A 17,568-nucleotide genomic window follows, 5' to 3' on the forward strand; every position below is an offset into this window, starting at 1 on the left:
CCATTGAGTGTATTAATATTTATAATTTTTTTAACAGTAAAACTTTTCATTAAGAGTATTCTGTAAAATATGAATTATGGGGTAAAGGTCATTCTGATTGTTTTTGTTCAACAAATTGTGGGCACCAATGCATTTTTACTTGTTTCATAATGATAACATATAGTAAAAATATATTAGTTTGGCAGAATTATATTATTTAGAATTTTAAATCTCAATTTTAAAGTTTCGATATTAATTCTTAAATCAGTCAAATTGAAGTGAACTAATTATTTCTAAACATATACCATATAAACAGCATTTTACTTGTATTGATAACTGATGAAGTTTTGTCATAGGCATATTTTTTATGCAAAAGTTCAATTTTCAAAAGCTTTAAGAGCCTTTTATTTTATTGTTTGCATCTTCAGATTATTGAATGTTGTTTTACATGAATGGCATAGATGTAAGGGATTCATTGAAACACACGTGTAGGTAAGGTAGGACTTGCATGGCTAATGCTTTGAATATCATTTATATTAAAACATGATGTCTGTTGTTCAATTTTATTGGATTTTACTTTGCATTTTGCATTTTCTATTCAGTACTGTCTTCTTTTTGTAGGCCACCTGCAAAGTAGAGTTGTGTATTACTTGATGAACATCCATGTTCTACCAAGAACCATTTACTTGACTAGAGTGAGTATTGCTTTATCTTTGAAAATCCACTCCAATGTCTATTATTTATACAAATTAATGAATTGAAGCATTGAAAACATTATATCTGGGGATTCCTAAAATGTGAATAGACTTTGCCTTTGTGTGTATATAAAACAAGGCTGAGTGATCATTAAGAAATACATTGGGAATTAAACTAAAAGCTTAAGAAATTGATAAACTACAAGTAGAACAGTTATCACATCTATTGTAACATGTATGGTACAAACTTTTTTGTATTTCAAGAACCCTTTTCAAAACCCTAGCTTGTGCCAGTAAATTTGTGCTGGATAACACCTAGATGTATATTGATTTCAATTTGGGAAAAGAGAAAGCTACATTTTTGCCATGGCTTTCTATCTGGCCCTACTTTTCCTTCTTTTCCTTGTTTTTAGCTCACTTTAGCACAATATGCTCAGTGTGATATTTTGTGATCGCATTTTGTCTGTCATTTTTCGTACATCAACTTTTACCTTGTGAACAATGTAGAGGTCACATTTAGTTCAAATCTATAAAAAACCTGGTCAGAACATTTGTCCCAATCAAGTCTAGGTCTAGTTTGTAAATGGGTCACATGAGGTAAAAAAACTTGAACAAAAATTAAAAAAGAAGCTTGTGAAGTCTCTAGAAATCATGTGTTTAGTCTACTCTTCTTGAAACTTTGTCAGAACCTTCAATCTAATGATATATCTGCCAAGTTTTCAAATGGATCCATGGATCCTTTCCAGTCTGTTGTAAAAACATGTCTGCCAGTCGAGCAGGAAGTTTTCCTTATGTGTCTTTACTGAAACTTAGTTAAATCTCTTGAAGTCACAATTTTTGCCCAATCTATACTTCAGTGCTTTCCACAGGATTTTTGTCAGGGGCCCAGGGGCTGATAGGGGTGGTTCGGGAGGGGTGTCCCCTCCCGACGTTTAAAAAAAAACAAAAACGTGTCAATTCACGTTCTGTGGTGCGTTATAACTCAAAGAAAAACAGCGTCAAAAGACGTCATTTGGGGCGCTATGACTTCAAGAAAATCCTCTAGTCATTTAAAAAAATAATATTTTTTTAAAATTGTTTAATTGTTTTAAAACTTTCCCGCACAGATAGTATAATCCCGACTCGAACGATTCCCCAATACATCCGTTTCAACCCGACTCTATTACTGTATACTTACTACTTTTCAAGTTTCTATTTATTATGCGATAATCCCGTTTATTCTGCTTATGTAAATCACTTTATGGTAAATATTTGCGACAAAAGCTCTCAATTATTTCTTTAACACAAACCTTGCCATTTTTCTATAGTATCAAATAAATTGTGAGTGACTATTTATAGATTTGATGAAATATTGCCTCTGAACATGCGTCAATCCCCGACGTGTTGTGTGCTTGTTAAAACGCTCAATATACGCACAATACACATGACACGATGTTGTACATGCTGCATAATTTTCGCGCTCTTTTTAATTGAGAAAAAGATTCGACACAAAGTAAATTTGCACTGCTAATTTGAAGCAAGAATATTTTAACGTTGCGGTAACATTTACATTTGGAAGTGTGTTTCGAATTAAAAACGCGTTAACATCGACTTACGGGAATGGTTTTCAGATTACAAATTTAATTATTCCCATTTGAGATTTCAACAAATATATACAGTTGCGTTATGAATTCAACGATAATTTGTTTAAACACTTAATGAGTCGAATAAATGTTTTGACGGAATTATGCATGAAATTCACGTTGTCCACGAGGATTACGGCCGGTTGCCATCATCAGTCTTCTAAGTAACGATTATAGGACGAAACATTTACAGGTGAGGGTAATTCATTAAACGAAAATGTGTTAAAGCGCATTGCATGTCGAATAAATGTCAGAAAAACGAGGTGAATCAGTTCTATAAATGGACATGATGAAATATACATGTACTGGAATAAAATTGTTATCGCATAAGTGTAACCGGGATTAATTTGCACAATTAACTTGCTATAAGTAATTAATTGTTTACCACTTGCAATTAATTTTTCGTATTAGTTATGAGTCATAGGTAACACTTGTTTAAAGTAAAAAGGTGTGATGATGATGCCCGAAACCGTCTTTAATGTACTGTACTGTACTAGTTACCGGTTTTATATTACGTAAATGGTTTAACTTCTTGCTAATCAAGCTGCGATAAACTCTTACTTCGTGCCAGACGTCAATCAAAAATAATGGTCGATAGTTAACTCCGCCCTAATAAGCATTCGCGTAACTGATTGGACAATGAACATAACAGTTTGACGACTGGAAAGTTACCTGATACATCCTTGTCAGCATTTAAATGACTGTGTAATGTGGCTAGAATAATCGATACGCGCGTCTTATCAGTGGATTATCCATTACCACATGTGGTGTTTATGGCGATTACTTGTGAACCGAGTGCTCTTTTTAAACAGGGAATATTGATACACTGATAGAGAAACCTTGATTTTGTTTGACAATCTCCACTTTTTTTTACTGAAAAATACACTGATCAGAAAATTTCAAGCGCCCCGAAAACTCTGATTTCAAAATTCATGCGCCCCGACGAAGGATCGTTAAATGGCCTGTGGAAAGCCCTGCACTTAACTTTCTCAGAATGTTTGTTCTTGTGATATCTCAATTGGCTTGGTTCTGGTCTGTGAAAAAATATTAATGTCAGTTTAGCTTATAATTTTGGCTAAAGTGCATCCTTGTAACACTCATTAGAGAGGTGGTTTATACATGTATATATCAAGGAGGAAAGGTGAATGTACAAGAACCATAACCCTACTCTTTCAGATATTTTTTTCCCTTTTTTGTTTTTGTATGATGTAACTTATCAGTGCTATATCTCAGATACTAAACAAGATTTCAGCATGAAACTTCATGGGTATATAGATATCAATCAGGAGAATTGAAAATTGGGTTGTTCCAGTAGAATCGTCCCCCCATAAATCAAGCTAAAGTTTAAATATGTACATAGACATATTTGGTTGGAAATATTTTGAATTATCACAAGTTCTTCATAATAATGTGTCTAGAAATTGACTCTATATGTTTCATTAAGTACCAGTCCTTTATCCTTCTGAATTCCACCTTCTGAGGAAAGTTAAGTTCCATCAGTTTTCACTTGAGCGCCTTAGGGCACAGAGACCCTTTTGTTTGTCTGTCCATTGAAGGCCTGCATATTTGAATTGTGTTCATATGCTCTTTATTCACAAATACATATATTTATATATAATTGTCGCCTACTGGTTTTACTGGAGGGGACTTACGGTTTGCACTCTGTCTGTCAGTCCGTCAGTCAGTCACACTTTTCTGGATCCTGCGATAACTTTAAAAGTTCTTAATATTTTTTCATGAAACTTGAAACATGGATAGATGGCAATATGGACATTATGCACATCATTTCATTTTGTTCCTACGTCAAACATTCTGGTTGCTATGGCAACAAATAGACTAGAAATACTGCTGAAAATGGTGGTTTTCTGGATCCTGCAATAACTTTAAAAGTTCTTAATATTTTTTCATGAAACTTGAAACATGGATAGATGGCAATATGGACATTATGCACGTCATTTCATTTTGTTCCTTCGTCAAAAATTCTGGTTGCTATGGCAACAAATAATAAAAAAATAATCTGACAATGGTGGAATTTCTGACAATGGTGGAGCCGGTAGGGGACTATATTGCTTGGCAATAGTCTTGTTTAAGAAAGTTATTACCACTTATTCTACCCTACCTGTAGTATTTGTCAGTAGTTTGAAGTAATAATTAAAAAGTTATTCACCAGCCTGCAACAGAGAGTATCTAGGTTTGATCCTCAGTTTTGGAGAAATCCAAGGATCTTGTAAAAGATGCTAAAACTGGTTCTTCCCAGGAAAAAACACTTGAGTTTCTCTAAAAGCAAATAGGTTTTTATAAAACGGAGCTTAAATAAATAAGTATTATCTATTTCTGTATAAATCTGCAGCATGGAGAGAGTATGATGAACCTGAGGGGTCGTATAGGAGGAGACAGTGAACTCTCACCTCGAGGCATGGAGGTAGGCTACACTACACTAATGGTTGTACTGTATGAAGCTGACAGTCATAGTCAGCCAAGTTTAATAATAGTGTTTTTCCCAGGAGGGCAAAGGGGCATGGTGCATTACTTTCAAAAAGGGCATTTGAGCGCGCAGTTTAGGCAAAAAAGGGCAAAAACGTTCCATGAATACCTGAATTACGGGGCAACATCGCATCTGAAGCAGTTGTGGAAAAAATAACATATAAACAAGCACATTTAATGGTAATTGATGTATTTAACTTACGATGATTTATATTAATATATTTACCTTGCAATGTACATTTAAGTTCCATGCTGTTTCAATAAACTTTACAGAACGACAAACATAATAAAGCAATATATGCATATGAATCTGATTTTACACAGATCCACTAACATATAAATGAAACCATGTTTGTCTTATCCCATTTTCTAACAATAATCTTGCCAGATGTTTAAAAAAACATTGCGAGTAAATTGATCGCTAACAATATGCAAACACTCGTTTCCGTGACATACATCCACCAAGTAGATAACAAATAAATAAATAATGTTGTTGCTATCTAAAACATTTTTATGCATCGTTGATTATCACAGACATTTCATTAATTCCTTCTGAATGTATAATCTCCATCGTTAATTCGATCGTTTACGACGTTATTTGCCATTTTTGCCGAGTCGCAATTTAATTCTGTATAGTCCGCCATGTTGTTCAAATGTCAAATGATGTAAGCGACAGGTGCGCATAGCAACGTTAAATCGTATACGCGATTCGCATTTTGTTAAATTAGTATACGTCTCAGTAATTATTATGCCCCCCTTCAAAGAAGAGGGGGTATATTGCTTTGCTCATGTCGGTCGGTCGGTCCGTCCGTCCGTCCGTCCACCTGGTGGTTGTCATACGATAACTCAAGAACGCTTGGGCTTAGGATCATGAAACTTCATAGGTACATTGATCATTACTCGCAGATGACCCCTATTGATTTTGAGGTCACTAGGTCAAAGGTCAAGGTCATGGTGACTCGAAATAGTAAAATGGTTTTTGAATGATAACTCAGATGCATACGCGGCCAACAGGGCACACTCTGAACAATATTACTGAAGCAACTGGTCTGTAATCCTAAATCTATAATTATCAGTCCAATGAAACATCATCCTTTTAGTAAAATACAGTGGATAAGTAAAAATATTATCAGAATATGAGATTTTTTGTATATTTTGTATATTCAATATTGTGTTAATGTTTAATTTTGTTTATTAATATAAATATAAGCAGGACAGGGGAGGTAATACACTCATATATACAGGGGAAACAAATGCAATAAGTTTAAATTATTTGTTACAGCATTTGCCTCCCTTGTAATATATTTAAATTTTACCAAATGTAAGGCTAACTGCATTTTTGTAATGCATACTACTACTGCTACCTACTACTACTACTACTACTATACTACTACTACTACTACTACTATACTACTACTCACTACTACTACTACTACTACTACACTACTTATACTACTATTACTACTACTACTACTTACTACTACTACTCTACTACTACTACTACTCCTACTCCTCCTCCTCCTCCTACTACTACTACTACTACTACTACTACTACTACTACTACTACTGACTACTACGACTACTACTACTACTACTACTACTACTACTACTACTACTACGCCACCACCCACCCACCCACCCCACTCCACACCACCCCCACCCACCCACCCACCCACCCACCCCCCCACCCACCCACCCACCCACCACCACCACCACCACCACCGTTCACAGTGACAAAAACATATTCACACAATGGCTGCTACTACAACTTATAGCCCATATAGGGGGGGCATGCATGTTTTACAAACAGCCCTTGTTTCAATAATTAGATCTAATTATCTTAAAGATGAAAGTGATAAAGAATAAATTTGTTTGTGTTTTTAAATGTAATTATGCGTAAAAATATATGTTTTGATATAACTGAATAATGCATGCAATGCACAATTGCCACGAGAATAACATAGAGTTTTTCATCAAAAGTCTCCGAAGTAACGATTTTATCGTGGAGGAGTACACATTGTCGACCGAAAAGTGCGCTTGGTATAACATAGCCTCAGGCATTATCGATTGATACTGACACGGGGTTATTCACGCATGACTAATTCACAGCTTTGGAGCAGTCTACCTATAAATCGAGCACTGTAATAGATTAAATCTGCTCAAATATAGTCGATTACACGTTGACGTCTCTCGAGTAAATCAAGCAGTCGGAGCATCACAGACAATCAAGGACGCTGATTTTGCGGACCAAGTTAGATTGTAAGGCAATAAAGATGTTATCGATAAGGGCCCGTGGAGAAATTTGCCTTTGAAAAGAAAGGCACGTGGCGAAATTTGCCTTTGAAAAGGGCAGCGTGGCGATCCGGGAGGGCGGCGTGGCTTTTCGCCATGCTAAAATGGCCTTGGAAAAACACTAAATAAGATAATGAATAAGTACATTATAATTTATTTGGTGATTTATTATTTAAACTTTGAAATTGTAGTATGATATGCAATGTGTAATGTACTTAAAATTCTACATGTATGTATCTTATGGAGCATGAAACAGTATCTGATAAGGTAGTATTGGAAGCATTATGTAATTATATAGATCAGTGTAAATCCAGGTATAATTAAGAAATCTTTTCACAAAAAGCTTTACAAAGAGTGAAAAGAGATTTAATCTATTGTTATTGTTATGAACTCTTTAGCAAATTGAGGGTTGTATATTAAACCAATCAACATCTCTGTCAGACGCAACAGTTTGAGTTTATCATCCTCTAAAGAAACAAAATTAACATTATCAAGAAATCATATTTAAGACCTATCTTTATAACCTTGTTAAACAAGGTTACTTCAATATTGCATCCATAGTGAAGTGATATATAAGCCTTGCCTTTGGAAAACTGGGCTAAATGCATGTGCATAAAGTGTCTTAACAGATTAGCCTGTGCATAAAGTGTCTAAACAGATTAGCCTGTGCATAAAGTGTCTTAACAGATTAGCCTGTGCATAAAGTGTCTTAACAGATTAGCCTGTGCATAAAGTGTCTTAACAGATTAGCCTGTGCATAAAGTGTCTTAACAGATTAGCCTGTGCATAAAGTGTCTTAACAGATTAGCCTGTGCATAAAGTGTCTTAACAGATTAGCCTGTGCATAAAGTGTCTTAACAGATTAGCCTGTGCAGTCTGCAGAGGCTAATCAGGTGCAACACTCTCTGCTTAAACTGGATTTTTGCTAAGAAGAGACTTCCTATGAAACCAAAAGTTATAGTTAAAGTGGAAAATGGTTTACTTTATTATATATGCGGACTGCACAGGCTGATGTGGGACAACATTTTAATTGCACACATGCATTAAACTCCATTTAACTTCCCACAGAGAGGCTTGTGTATATTCAGATACTGAACATACCTTTGTAACGCTTCTGTTGATGTTGTGTCCCTGTCCAGTATGCGAAGGAGCTTGCCAAGTTTGTGGTGGCCGAAAACATTCCCAACCTGAAGGTGTGGACCAGTGAGCTGACGCGCACCATCCAGACAGCGCAGCACATCAAGGCCCCCAAAGCTCATTGGAAGGCTCTAAACGAAATAGACGCTGTAAGAATTCAAGATTTTCCTTTTTATGCCCCCAGTAGGGTGGCATATAGCAGTTGCACTGTCCTTCAGTCAGTATGTGTGTATGTCAGTCTCTATGTTCGTCCGAAAAAAACTTTAACGTTGGCCATAACTTTTTCACTATTGAAGATAGCAACTTGGTATTTAATATGCATGTGTATCTCATGGAGCTGAACATTTTGAGTGGTGAAAGGTGAAGGTCAAGGTCATCCTTCAAGGTCAAATGTCAAATATATGGCGTCTGTCAGAAAACTTTAACATCGGCCATAACTGTTTCAATATTGAAGATCGCAACTTGATATTTGGCATGCATGTGTATCTCATGAAGCTGCACATTTTGAGTAGTGGAAGTTGAAGGTCAAGGTCATCCTTCAAGGTCAAAGGTAAAAAAAATAAATCAAAGCGGCGTTCTCATGAAGCTGCACATTTTGAGTGGTGGAAGTTCATGGTCAAGGTCATCCATCAAGGTCAAAGGTAAAAAAAAAACAATTCAAATCGGCGTTATCATGAAGCTGTACATTTTGAGTGGTGGAAGTTCAAGGTCATCCTTCAAGGTCAAGGTCATCCTTCAAGGTCAAAGGTCAAATTTTTTAATTCAAAGCGGCGTTCTCATGCACATTTTGAGTGGTTGAAGTTCAAGGTCAAGGTCATTCTTCAAGGTCAAAGGTAAAAAAAAAATTGTTTTCAAAGTGGCGCAATAGGGGGAATTGTGTTCTGACGAACACATCTCTTGTATTTATTTACTTATATCCAGGGACCTTTAGGGGAGGGGGGATGTGGTAGATGTATAGTTGTACATTTGTTTGAGCTTTAAACTGTTTTGGTCATTAGATCATTCTCATTCATTATGATATTGCATTAAACTCACCTTATTATGCTGGTGTCTGAAAAAATAAGTTGTTTTTTTAGCTCACTTGAGCACATTATTAACTTTTGTGTTGCCTTTTGTCTGTCGCTTGCTGTTTGTCTCATCATGTTCCTTGTGAACACTTTGGAGGCCAAATTAATTGCCAGATTACATGTATGAATTGCCAGATTATAAAACTTATTCTGAACATTTGTTAATCATGTGAACACTGAGAATCTTATTTGCTTACTTGTTAAAAATTAAAAACAAAAGCCATTTGTGGTATTTCTGGACTAAAGATTATTGTTGTTTGTGCAGTCTTAGGTTTCCAAGTGTTAGGGCAGTATTATTGTGAAACCAACTGAACGCTACCTGCTCAGAACAGTTCTTTGGGGATTCTGTTGAATGCCTTAGGGATTCAGTTAAGTGCCTTTGGGATTCAGTTGAGTGCCTTAGGGATTCAATTGAGTGCCTTAGGGATTCAGTTGAGTGCCTTAGGGATTCAGTTGAGTGCCTCAAGGATTCTGTTGAGTGCCTTAGGCATTCAGTTGAGTGCCTTAGGGCCTCTTGTCAGTATTTAGGGAAGATGAAAATAGCTGTTTTAGTGGGTTTCTCTCAGTATTGGGAATACCTTATTTTGCACACACCATTTTATGGTAGAATGTCCAACGATGATCTTAAGTTCATATTTGAACATTGAATTTTTGAATATCAACAAAACAATACTGAAAATCATTAAAAATATTAAAATAGAAACTTGCACTAAAGAATTTATGCTTAGCCTTGCCATTATTTTTGTGTTTCTTCTTTATTACTACATGGCAGCTCTTGTATTTAAAAGTGATTATCTGTTATCAGGGTATATGTGAAGGCATGACCTACGAAGAGATAGCCGAGAAATATCCTGAAGAGTTTGCCAAGCGAGACCAGGATAAATACCACTATAGATACCCCACTGGAGAGGTAGGGTGTTGCCAATGTAATCAGGGGAGCCATTCATTAGATAACAGGGGAAAAAAATAGATAAAGAACAGTTAAGGCCACAATGAGTAGATAAGTTGATATCAGAATTTTGCCCATAAAATTTTAGCGAAAAGAGGCAATATAAAGACATTTCCATTAACTGCAGCAAATCCAAAAAACATGTGATCAATTTATAAAGAATAAATCTTGAATTGTAATAAAAATTGGTTTCATTCCACACCTGCCGAAAATTATCATGCAAATCCAAGTATAACTTTGTTCATGATGTTGATTACAGGAAGACAAACAAAACAAAGCTTGTAAAAACATGACCAACATAAACATGTTAATACTGGTTAAATGAACCATTGAGTGTGCTAATTGAACTTCTATTCATTATCTTATCTCTGATGGCCACTTTATTCTCGCCTGCTTTATTGTGTTTCAGTCCTATCAAGACCTGGTTGCCAGACTGGAGCCTGTTATCATGGTTTGATATGCAGCTTTATTTAACTTTGGTTATTAATTATATGATACTTGCTTTTGGGAAACAGATTAAAACTTTGCTTAAAATGTCATCCCAGATTAGCCTGTGCAGTCCGCATAGGCCAATCAGGGATGACACTTTCCACCTTGACTAAAATTTTGTTAAAAAGAGACTTTCTTAAAACGAAAAATAGAAAAAGATCAGAAAATCTAGTCTCTGATTAGCCTGTGCTGACTGCAAGCGCTAATTTGGTACAACACTTAAGGCACATGCATGAATCACAATTTTGCCAGAATGAGGCTGAATTATATTATAATTTTACAACTAAGTGAGGTATCTTTCTAGTGAAACATTAAATCATCTAGTTTACTAGTTTAGTTTTATCACTTTTACTTTCAAGTACATTATCAAATTTATGTTTCAAAACATACCATAACACTTAATACACCAAAAGTGTACATTTGAAAAGCAAAAGATTTTGGTTTGTAAGTCTTAGCATTATTACAGGTATACCCAATTTGATGGAATGTAGCTAAGATCTTGTAGGTATAAGTGACTAAGTGTATAAGTACATAATACATATACATAATGTTTCAATATAACATCCAGAATTAAATTGTTAGCTTAAAAACAAGTTGCTGCTCATTTTTCTTTTTCCTTGTATCTGCACACAATTATCAATAATTAATTGATGAAAAGTTCAGTACAATGTTATGGTATATCTAATACGCATCTTTTTTGGACCATGTTTGTATTTTACTTTATACCCCTGTTTATTTCTTTGATTATAATGATTTCACATATTGTTCACTTGTTTACCTAAACTTATAAATGAGCAAATGCATCCTTTATTGATAAGTATCTTAAGATTCAATTTACCATTTAAATGTTGCAAGTCGTTAACAGCAGGTTACCTTCAACACTCTGTAGGAGCTGGAGAGACAGGAGAATGTTATGGTGGTGTGTCACCAGGCAGTGGCCCGTTGTCTGCTGGCCTATTTCCAGGACAAATCCTCAGGTAAATTTCCACAATATCTTTTGAATTTCTTCATACAAACATTTCTACATTGTCACAGGTCATTTACATTTTCTGACCTTTAATCCATGCATAATTTAATCAGTGTGGCTAAGATTAACGATTGGCTTGTTCTCTGAAAATCAAGGCAAATTACTATGAAGTTTCATGGACACAAACTTCTTGTTTCTCTTAAAAATTAGCCAATAGAATTTAAAGTTGTATTTTTTTTATTATTGGATATTTTAAGTTGAGTCTAAAGTTCTGAGATATTTTATAGTCCTGGTACAATCCAGTAGGCCTATTTATTGAATTTAACTCTTATGTGCGTTGGAGTTGCACAAAATGTAATCAAGAAAAGTTTTGTATCGTCAGATGAAAAAAGTTGGTGTTAACTGTAGGGTTTAGTAACATAAATATGGGTTGTTATTATTTATACTGATTATTGGTAGTTAAGTTGTATAATCCAGATTCTGTATTAAAGAGCCTTTAACAATTAGGCTTGTTATCTCTGTGTTATGGCAAAAAAACCAGATTTCATGGTTTCTTAATTTGACAATAATGCACTAGATAAGGAAGGTAATGAAAAAATATTTGAACTCCAAAAAATTATCTTTTTCTTAGTAAATTATGACACAGAACATGTTTGTCTGTCAGTACAGATTTGTGTCATTGATGATAAATGTTATTTTACAGTGTCTTTGTAGGTTTGTGTTTAACAAGAATACATTTTGGCTCATTAATGGCTTGCTATTAAGAGCTAGATTTGTATCATCTTTGTAGCTATAACCAGGACACAGCATGTTCATATAAAGCTTTTGTCTTTCATCATCTTTTCATTCAGACTACTTTTGCTTTGAACCCTTTGGTATATTTTGGGTGAACCTCTTTCAATGTTTGTCAAATCATTACGCTGCATATAGAGATCATCAGCGCTAAAGATAGGTTTAAAAACTAGAAAATACAATTATTGAATTGTTCTGTTAAATTGCAAGGCTGCAAGGTTATATATTTGATGACATTTTGTAGTGGTCCTCTACAAATATTTGTAAAACTATTCATGTAGGGTCAAAACTGACCACACCCCAGGGTCACCTGGTTTTGACTAGACATAAAAGTATCCTCAATCTTCAGACCCTCTTTTGAGAAGCATATTTAATTACTCAAAGTTTTCAGACAGTCTTAATTTTTTGACACCCCCTTTTTGGCCAAAATAATGATTTTTCGTGACTCAAAATTTTCGGACATACGGGTTTTCTACAATAATTTATTACTGTATATGTTGGGACATTATATTTTACAGCCGGGACATTACGTTTTACTGCCCTATTTTAACAGATTTTGGCCCTGTGGTCGCTTATTTGGTGTCACTTCCATCATGTGGTTTTAAGACCAGACTATACGGTCATAAAACCTGGCAGATGCATAAGAGCAATGGATGGACCATTTATTATAAGTAATTGGGTAAATAACCATGTATACAAGTAACAAACAAAGGTTTCACTCCAAAAAAAAATAATGGTGACTGAATTTTTTTTTATTGTTTGCATATATCTATTTTAATGCATAAATTACAAGTTCATACTAAAGAATTTGGAAATCAAATGCTCATCTGTAAACCCATGGGTAAAAATTGAGCTTCTGAGTAGCTTTCTGTTAAAAAATAAGGCATGTGCAATTACTTTAAATAAAGAGCAAACATATATCAAATTAATTTATTCTATACTGCATGGTGTTACCAAGCACATGATATTTGTCGTTCATATATTGGACATTACACATATTGCAAACCAGTAGCTGACCATCAATCCAATCTTTTTACAGTGTTTCTTAATTTTCAAAAACCTGTAATTTTTAATATTTTTTTGTATGTAAATTTTCTGACACACAGAAAAAATGTTTTTAAGTTTCCAAAAACGTAGAGTAATTACAGTATATACTCTTACAGTATGTCGAGATGTACATTCTTTATTCAATTACCAAAGTAATAATTTGTACATGTCAAGTGTAATTTTCTTTATTCTTCATTTCAAGGGACTTTATTCCACTTGTCTTTTTTTTTTGCTTTATATATCAAATTATGATATTTAAAAAAAAAATCAAAATATTTTGCTATAACTATCAACTTGCTTTGTCCAACAATTATTAAGGTATGCATATAAGGTAGGCTGAGATCAGTTTTGTGCACCATCAGGCGACAGATCTTACTCGCAGACTTGAAGTTAATGTGTGTGTTTTTATTCACTGGTCATCTTGATAAAGGAGGCATTAAGTGATTTCCTATCTTATCGTATGTATGCCCCTACTTCTTGACAGGTTCAGTAGACTTTACTGTGTTGCCTTGCAGCAGCAGCCCTTTCTGCATCACTTTGATATTTAACCCTTTACCACTTAGATATGTATTTTTACGCATGTGTAGTCCTTAATAAAGTTAAATTTAATGAAAGACCTTTCTTACTAGATTCAAGTTTTTAAGGCTTCATCTCCAAACCTTAGGTACTGATGAGCAGCAAACAGCATTAAATCTTAACAGACTGCAAGTTACTCTCAGGCTGTTTTGGTGTTATGCTGTTTGCCAAAGGCCATGTATACTTTGCTTCTAAGTGGGAAAGGGTTAAACTGTTGTTGCCTACACAAAGTACCCAATTATATTTGCTTTGATCTGATTAGAACTTGAGAAATCAATCAACAATTATTTTATCCAAATGTTCACATTAGTTTTAGACTTATTGTGTTATTATCCCTGCTAAAGGCGAAGGGATATACAATTTGCTTTGTGTGTCAGTTCGTCATTCTGTCTGTCTGTCACAAAAAATTTAAATGAATTTTCAGGGGATATCAATTCAACTAGTTAGCTATTCTCCTGATAATTTCTCTGTTATCAGATTTGTGTTTTGTACAGATTAAATGAAAGATATTTAAATTTGAACAGCACTTAATACTGGTCTGAATGGTTATATGTCTATAAAGGCATTAAGTTGTGAAAACTTTGGGACAAATACCATTACTGCTTTATTTAGAGACCTAGGGCATTCCACATTTGTTTGATCACTCAGGGAGATAGCATTTTGAAGTCTATGTCATTTGCTCATTTGCTTCGTACACAAGTTATAAGTTTGTTGAACGAACAACAGTACCTCCAATTTTCTCAAGCGATAAACATTTAAAATATGTCAACACATATGAGGTGTAGGTGTGCAAGACACTTTGCTAATTTATGCAGACGCTATTTAGTTGTATAACCATATCATGCACACTTATATTAAAATCTAAATACTTGTTCAGACTCTGAGTTTGTTTCCTGAGTTATACTAGTATTTAGTGCCTTCTCATGTAGCATTTGCCCACCCCTCGGATACTTCAAGGCTAGCTCCAGCAGCTGAGTGATACTTATCTCAGTTCTCTAAAAGTCTGTTTGCCCATCCATTTCTCCATGTGTGCATCTACCCTTCTATCTACCCCTCCATTGATATGTGTGTCTGTAGGGCTTAACAAATAATGTTTCCTCAGTGATATAAGATGAGCCTCACTCTTGAAAAACCAAACTTACTGCATGTGCATAAAGTGTCATCCCAGATTATCCTGTGCAGTCCGCTTTTATGATATTTTTGTTTAAAGGAAGTCTCTTCAGCAGATTGTTCATGCAGGAAGGAACTTCACACACTTAAGCATATGCATGAACAGCAGTTTTCCCAGAGACAGGCTCTTGTATTTTTTGCTGTAGGTCAAGCCGTATGATTACTTAATTATTTGCATAAGAAGTAACCATTATTCAATGCACTTAAATTTTAGAAAAAAAATTGTTCCAACCTAACGCACACTTTGTAGAATAACATGTCATCAAGTACTCACATGACCATAGTATTATCATTGACTGTTTCCTTAAAAACCTCAAACCTATCATTGAATGACAGCATCATTTGCAGTTAAACATGTCGTGTTCATTGCCATCATCACATGAGTTATAGCATGAATGGTATGAAACTGTGACTGTAATGGTGGATAACTGATACTCCTTTAAACCATGCATATCTGCTCCCTGTTTAGTTGAGATTCCGTATGTACCAGTACCTCAAGAATCATTGGTGGAAATGAAAATCACAGGATTCGGGGAATGTCAAATGAGAGTTATCCCCCTCCTCAGGTATTCACAAAACAAGAATATCTGGATTCCTTACCTTTAATGGTGGTTTTAAAAAGTTCCCTGTTCAGAAATACAATTGCGTTATTTGTTTGAATGTTTTTTTTGCTTTGTTGAGTTAACACTGTAGATTGATCACTGCTCTTCCTTGAATGTAAATGTACATAGATTCTTATTACACAGAGTAACCTTTTAGAGTTTTTTTTAATCTATTTTGTATTTTGTTGCATGCAATTTATAATATTTTCCTGGTACCCTTCTCCAAAAAAGTGTATTTTATTTGCATTAAAACAGCTATATTTTCACAGTATTTATTGCACATTAAATGCGCATTTAATGCGTATTTAATACACTTATTGTATTTTTCTGTACACAACTAAAAAAGTACTGAAGAGATTCAAATGAAACTTCATGTTCTGTTTGAGGGCATGAAAGGGAAGTTTAGACTACAAGAACTGTAACTCGGTTCAGAAATTATTGAGATATGTTGCATGCCTATTTAATGATTTTTGCCCTTTAGGCAATTTTCTTGGACAGAGCCTAACTCCCTTAATATTGAAGGTATTTAAGTAAACCTTTATATATTGATAAAAGAAAATTCAGAGGAAATACAAAAACCATAACTCCCTTTTCAGTGTGTTTATAATTATTTCCCTTTGCTTATTTGTAGTATTGTTCATTCCGTATGATCAGCAAGTATCGAAGGTTTTCAAATGAACCTTTATATACTGAATGATAGATTTAAAAGAAATTATTGTGTTTAAAGACTATAATTCTCTGTCTTATGTTCAGAGTTATTGCCCTTTGTTGGTTGTTCATGTACCTAGCATAAATTACTGAAAGTATTGAAAAAAATAATATAACACTTCATAAATTGACATTGAGCACAAGTCCAGGGTAAACAGACCATAACACTTTCTAAAGTATTTTTGGAGTAATTGCTCTTTCTTATTTGTTTGGTGCTGAAAATCATTACATTCTGTATTTTTATGCTTCCCGGTAGGGTGGCATATAGCAGTTGAACTGTCCGTCGGTCTGTCAGTCAGTCAGTCAGTCCATCCGTCCGTCCGTCCGAAAACTTTAAAATTGCCCATAACTTTTGCAATATTGAAGATAGCAACTTGATATTTGGCATGCATGTTTACCTCATGGAGCTGCACATTTCAAGTGGTGAAAGGTCAAGGTCATTCTTCAAGGTCAAAGGTCAAATATATGGCTTCAAAGCGGAAGAGTAGGGGGCATTGTTATTCTGACAAAAACATCTATTGTTTTGCATAACTTTAAAAGTATTGAATGGATTTAAATTCAACTTCGTGTCATTATTAAAGGCATTAAGAGGAAGTGTCAAGTCAACGTACCATAACTCTTTCTTCAATATTGTCAGTTTTATTGCCCTCTGTTATTTTTTTGTGAACTCTACTTTTCCATTACATTGTAAGATATAAGGATGAAACTTCATTGTAGGAAAGTGTTGAGTGCAAAAACTATAACTCTCTAAAGTGTTTTGGAGATATTCCCTTGGTCATTTTCTTGTTCAAGGTCCATTTAGACAGCGAATTGTATAGTGCAGATTCATTCAATTTGATTTGATTTCGATACCAAATGGTCCGATTCTATTATTTTCGATTCAATTCAAATTAACTATTTGATGCTTATTGTGCAAACTTTTTCATGTTTGGTTTGTCCAGGGCATGAATTAATATGTTCGGTATTTATTATTAACTTATTATGTTCAACAT

General features: G+C 34.5%; 1 protein-coding gene across 11 annotated transcripts in view; it reads left to right on the top strand.

The window, feature by feature from the left end:
- LOC127877004 (6-phosphofructo-2-kinase/fructose-2,6-bisphosphatase-like) overlaps nucleotides 1-17,568 on the top strand; it is a 370,857-nt gene that overhangs the window by 47,314 nt on the left and 305,975 nt on the right. For 9 of the 11 annotated variants that reach the window (XR_008048196.1, XR_008048195.1, XM_052422605.1 and 6 more), the window contains exons 7-12: nucleotides 601-674; nucleotides 4,647-4,718; nucleotides 8,212-8,358; nucleotides 10,082-10,186; nucleotides 10,635-10,676; nucleotides 11,604-11,691. Coding sequence is in view for 7 of the 11 variants with exons in the window: in XM_052422605.1 (XP_052278565.1) it covers nucleotides 601-674; nucleotides 4,647-4,718; nucleotides 8,212-8,358; nucleotides 10,082-10,186; nucleotides 10,635-10,676; nucleotides 11,604-11,691 (528 nt within the window). In the remaining 4 variants the exon portion in view is untranslated. Of the gene's footprint in view, nucleotides 1-600; nucleotides 675-4,646; nucleotides 4,719-8,211; nucleotides 8,359-10,081; nucleotides 10,187-10,634; nucleotides 10,677-11,603; nucleotides 11,692-15,735; nucleotides 15,833-17,568 lie in introns of all 11 variants that reach the window. The other 2 variants (XR_008048207.1, XR_008048218.1) reach the window with 1 other exon arrangement.

The sequence above is a fragment of the Dreissena polymorpha genome, chromosome 1 (genome assembly GCF_020536995.1).
Source record: "Dreissena polymorpha isolate Duluth1 chromosome 1, UMN_Dpol_1.0, whole genome shotgun sequence".
Classification (NCBI taxonomy): Eukaryota; Metazoa; Mollusca; class Bivalvia; order Myida; family Dreissenidae; genus Dreissena; species Dreissena polymorpha.